At 31.2% G+C, this 6,000-nt stretch overlaps 1 protein-coding gene across 2 annotated transcripts in view; it reads right to left on the bottom strand.

Annotated features, from left to right (window-relative positions):
- Positions 1-1,535: 1,535 nt before the first annotated feature.
- The window catches only part of EPHA5 (EPH receptor A5), a 567,705-nt gene continuing 563,240 nt past the window's right edge, over positions 1,536-6,000 (bottom strand). For both annotated transcript variants that reach the window (XM_074229341.1, XM_074229342.1), the window contains one exon: positions 1,536-1,641. In XM_074229341.1, the coding sequence (XP_074085442.1) occupies positions 1,536-1,641 (106 nt within the window). The remainder of the gene's footprint in view (positions 1,642-6,000) is intronic.

The following is a 6,000-nucleotide window of genomic DNA, read 5'->3' as shown; positions in this document are numbered from 1 at the left end:
CATCACCAGATGTGATTTCCTGGATTTATACATTTGACATTTTCTTCTTGCCTTTGAAATAACACTGAATATTTTTTAACAAAATTAAGTATTTTCGTGTACACAACTGCTACAGAACTCCATTCCCTAAAGCATCATTATCACATAACAGAATCAGAGTTGGAGTTATGATATGAATAACCAATTATCTGCAAATATATTTTTTGGAAGACTTAGGTCAAAAGAAATCCTAAAGCAAAATATATGCTCGTTGTCATCTCAGGGCTGCCTTTATATCAAAAAATTACTGTGGCAGAGCCACAATGGCACTGCTTACAAAGGATTAACACTTAGGGGTAAATGCTTAGTGCTGTGCCCATGGATTTAACAACATTAATGGGAATTCGCACAGTTAAATCCCTCTACATCCCACTGACAATGTGCCCTTTGGTGTCAACTTTGCCTGACAAGATATTTTCAGTGATTCCAAAAGGTGAAATTTCTTATGGTGGAGCAAGATTAATGGCTAGAGGAACTGCATTGTCACAGATATCACAAAGTGTTTTTAAAAAAGCCAAAGGGGATTTAATCTTATAGACATTTTCTGTTAGTGGATAGAGAGATTTAATGCCATTTGGACACATGGAGAGAAGGGAAAAAAAAGACAAACTTGCTTCATTTTCAGTTGTTCTCTTACTTCTTATATGCTTTTTAAGTCCCTAAACATTGTTCTTCTATGATAGAATGAAAAACAATGGCAAAAATACAAGCAGACTATAGCATACATGGTATCCCCATTAATATCCCTGACCCCCTAACCCAAATGTTTACCTGGGCATGTAGCAAACTGTACATAATATACAGACATTTTTGAAATAATCTCCAGAAGAGCAAATTAAACCCAATTTTACAACACAGAAAAATAAATATACACCCTGTATTGTATTTGCATTAATCAAGCAATATGTTTATACACTAGTCTATATAACTTAATGCTGTGTAACAGCATTTTAAATTTATAAAACAAGATATCTATTAAGAAAAAAATCTAATCATATTGCTCTTCAATACACTTTTGTAGACAATCAAGACTTGAAGTAAACTTCAGTAAACTTGCAGCTTTTGTTAGCTCACAAATGGCCACAAAGCCATTTCCATTCAAGTAAGTCATTGAAAGTATTAACATGTGCTGCCATAATTCAAGATATAAAGGTGCTTTATATATATATATATATGTATTTGTATTCCTTGTACAAAGTGTTATGGGAAAGATTTTGTTTTTGCAGAAACACAAGAAAATGGCTAACCTAATCACTGTGTATCCATTTCCTTGTTTCATACAAGTTGTAGTTTTACTTCATGAAAAATGAAGACAGAAGAAAGTAAAAGAGATTTTCATCAAATACTGGCTAAAACTTTTGTGGCTAAGGTCAGTGCTTGGCTTAACTTATGAAATCACGGTTTCCTTTTTTCTGTTCCTTTTTGTCAAGAAAAATCTCATGGCTAGTTTACAAAGTGCAGAATTAATCACTTGATGAAGTGACGTCAAAAGAGAGTTATAATGGCACCATTCCATTTACCAGCTGGACCTTCATTTCTTGAAGGCTGTTCATTATCTTCTTCTGGTGACCGACAAGAGTCACTCCCAGTCGTCTCAAATCCCTGCGTGAAGAAAGCACATATTGGGTGGATATATTTATTCAATTCGTTGTATACCTCAATATTTCACATTGATTTTTGCAGTTATGCAATAACAGATTGTAGTTTCAATGTTAAATTCTGGAGGTCAAATTTTCAAAATTGTGCCTGGAAAATGTTTCCTTGAACATATATGATTTTGTTAACACACACACACACACACACAAAAGTACACATCTAACATTCCATAGTACTTGATCATAAAATTTCACAATTATAACCAGATATAAATTTAAAATGGAAAATTTGCAAAAGGTATTTTTAAAAATATGGCCCTTTAAATAACATTTTTGCTAAAACAAATAAGTAGAAAGCATATGTTTTTCCATATTTTTATGAGCAAAGATTCAACTCCATGTTTAAGTGATATTGAATGGGTATGTTTATGACGTTCTGTATATATCTTAATATTTAACACTAATTTTTTGCACTGACAAAGTACACACAGAATTAGCAGCCAATAAACATTTAACAGAATTCATTAACTTTAATATTTATTTATGATACAGAACATTGTTATTATCAAAAGTTCATTTTTACTCATAAAATGAAATTTGAATATTTTCTTCCTTTGCAAAATAATAAGCAAAATATATTGGCATTAAGAGCACAATGAAGATTACATGAGAGCAGCAAGAATTTTGAACTAAGGGTTTTTAATCATCTGTTAATCAAATTTAATAATCAAAAACACTATAAGGATATTAATTTTTGCCATACTAAGCTAGAACATTTTAAGTAGGACTAAAAACTAGATCCCACAATTTTCAGATAATGTCATAAGATAATCATTAATTCTATTCTTTTTATATGTGAATTGGAATTTTAAAATAACTTTGTCACCTTAAAAATCCTAGAAATAGTAGAAAATAGTTCAATAGTAGAAAATCTACTAGTATTTTTATGAGGATTATATGAATTAGGCAAAATAAATCAGGGAAATGTTTTATCTGAAACATTTTATCTTACAGAATTATTTTTATCAATTTTAAAAAATATTTTTGCATGTAAAGCTAGCAATACATTTAAATGGCACAATAATGAGGAAGACTGTCAATTTTTAAAAGTCTTAAATATTCTAACTATTTTCATTGTTAATAATTTGGAAAAGAATAAAAAAGATATGTTGCAGTTGACTTTGTATTAATACAAGCAGATGTTATAAATAAGAATATTCAAAACTATTGGATTTTATTCTTCTTCCATTAATATATAGGAAACAGAAAGTGTCTATTACAAGTCATAAAAAGGGGGTCATCTTATTATTGGGTATGAAAATTCAATGATCTCCCAATGAATTTTTATCAAGTAATAGAGGATGATTAATTATAAAAATATCTTTGTATATATTTGCTAGGATCCAATATATTAAAATGAGGACCATGATACTAGAAATAGAAGATAAAATGTCTACAATCCTCATTCTTATTCCAAAAGGAGTTTTAAAAATTTTATTTGTAAACAAATTAGATTTTTTATTATAAAACTAAGTATTCTACCATTAAGTAATAAAAATGAGGAGCAGCAAGATATATAGGGAGAGTTAATGAAGACCCTGCTTTTTCATTTTAATTCTAACACCACCAACTTTGGTGTGGACTTCCCTTTAAGAGAAGATAGGGAAAATGAGTGACTTTGAGATTCTTTTCATCTCTTCTAGTGTAATGATGGGCAATTAGATAGCACAGTGAATATAATGCTGCACCTCAAGATGGAAGAATCCACATTGGGAACTGAAATCTGGCCTCATACACTTGCTAGCTGTGTGACTATTTCTTTTGATTTCAATAGATATCATATACAAAGTTGTTTTATGGTTCTTCAGTTTCAGATTATGAGAATACAAAATTTGTGCTATGCAAAACCTATGCCTAGCTCAAGTAGATGATCTCTTGAGTAAATAAAGGTAAAGTTTTAAAAGCTTCATGACTAATTCAGAAAATAATCTAGAATTTTACGTTATATTTTATCTAATCTCTTTAATTATATGTTACAAATTTAAATTCTATATTTAGAACTCTATAATTGCTAATGGCAAAAGTAATTTCACAGATACCATATTTTAGGAAGATTTTTAAAAAATATAATAACATTTAATAGAAACAATATAACTAAGAGCTGAAAGTTACACAATACTTAGTATTTAACAAAGTACTATAAATATATTATTTCATATGGTCCCCACAACAACCCTGTGAGGTAGGGAGTACAATATTATCAACTCTATTTTGTAGACAAGAAGACAGACATTCAGAAAGGTAAACAATCACAAAGGTATCCATTGGACCAAAAGAAACAACTTATTTTTTTCTTCTCAAGTACTTAAAGTGCACTACTGAATGTGCTAAAAAAAAAAAAGTAGAGCTACATACCTACATTATTAGAAAAAAACTAGAACTTCAAGCTTACATTAAGTTGGCTAGCTGACAAATTCAACTAATAACTTTATCTTTTTTTGTTTTATAGAATTTACTGTCTTAGATAAAGACAGACTTACTTTCTGTGACTTAACAAAGGGGAAATTAAGCTAAATTCTGTATAGACTTTGAGCTTTCAAAAAACTTTAATAGCCTGAAATCATTATCTTTAGTAACTTTATTTGAATAATGATGGCACATGTGGCTTCCTTGCTTAAGAGAAGTAGAATCTGCTCTTCGAAGTCTATTAAACATATATATTTTACTTAGGGACCTTTCCTTCCTTCCTTTCTTTCTTTTTACCTTCTTTCCTTCCTTCCTTCCTTCCTTCCTTCCTTCCTTCCTTCCTTCCTTCCTTCCTTCCTTCCTTCCTTCCTTCCTTCCTCCTTTCCTTCATTTTCTTTCTTTCCTTTTTTTTTGTTGGAGGTGGAGTTTGTGGGGCAACAGGGTTAAGTGACATTCCCAAGGTCACACAACTGATATCAAGTGTCTGAGACTGGATTTGAACTCAGGTCTTTCTGACTCCAGGGCTAGTACTCTATCCACTGCACCATCTAGATACCTGTCTTCATTTTCTTTCAACCCAAGATTTTTGATTTTTGCTCCATCAAGATGCATAAAGAAAAGATACAAACACATTTTGATAGATAAACATTTTATAAGAGGAAAAGTGGTTAGTGAAATGAATTACTCCATTCTCTCATTTCTTAAGACAGAAGTGGGGCGGCTAGGTGGCGCAGTAGATAAAGCACCGGCCCTGGAGTCAGGAGTACCTGGGTTCAAATCCAGTCTCAGACACTTAATAATTACCTAGCTGTGTGGCCCTTTGGCAAGCCACGTAACCCCAGTGCCTAGCAAAAACCTAAAAAAAAAAAAAAAAAGACAGAAGTATGTGTAATAGTTCTATGGTATACAACAGTTTGCGATATCTTGTCTTTCCTATCTAGATCTGAAAAGAATTACTAAAAAGTTTAAAAAATATCTGCATCATAATTAAAAATATATGAGTAACATTTTAAAATGCAAAAATTAAAACACATGACAGAGGGGAATGTTATATTACTATGATAATTTGTATCATTACCTTTACATTCAAGCTTTCTGAAAATCACTATTACTATCTTCTTATGATAATATACTAGAAACTTGAAAGAACTTTAATATGTATTAAGCACTTAAATATATTCTCTATGTATTCAGGTAATGAAAAAGGGGCAGCTAAGTGGCACAGTGAATAGAGCACTGACCTTATAGTCAGGAGGTCCGGAGTTTGAATCCATCTTTCAGACACTGCCACTCACTAGTTGTGTGACTTTGGGCAAGTCACTTAACCCTGACTGCCTTACATCCAGGGTCATCCCTAGTTATCCTGATTCATATCTGGTCACTGAACCCAGATGGCTCCAGAGGAGACAGTGAGGCTGGTGACTCAATACAGACCCCCTCTTACTCAAATTCCTGATATTAAGATCTTCTTTGAGAATTAAGGACAAACATTATTATTATTTTCTCTTATTAATTAAAGAGAAAATTCCATAAATAGTTACCTTTTGTTAATTTTACTTTTATGCCTGGTTTTATTTCTGTCTTTACATTTTTATCATATGGATTTATAATTTTGATCCTAAATTACACCTCAACTGAATAAATCAAGAGCAATAAACTGAAATTTAATATAAATAAAATGTGCTTTTGATGACTAAATCACTGGCATAAACATCACTTAATAAGATTTTCAGTAAATGTTTTTGCATTAGGAGCTCAGACATGCCATTTAATTGATCTTATACTAGATAGCACCAGATAATACAGAGAATTGGAAATAGGTCTTGTTTTGTTTCATCCATTCATCAAACTGCCTTCATTTCCATTATACAACCCATGTAATCTTAAAAAATGCAGACCT

This window comes from Macrotis lagotis, chromosome 3 (genome assembly GCF_037893015.1).
Source record: "Macrotis lagotis isolate mMagLag1 chromosome 3, bilby.v1.9.chrom.fasta, whole genome shotgun sequence".
In the NCBI taxonomy this organism is placed as follows: Eukaryota; Metazoa; Chordata; class Mammalia; order Peramelemorphia; family Peramelidae; genus Macrotis; species Macrotis lagotis.
Note: the sequence above shows the minus strand (reverse complement) of the source record. Positions and strands in the feature narration are given on the sequence as shown.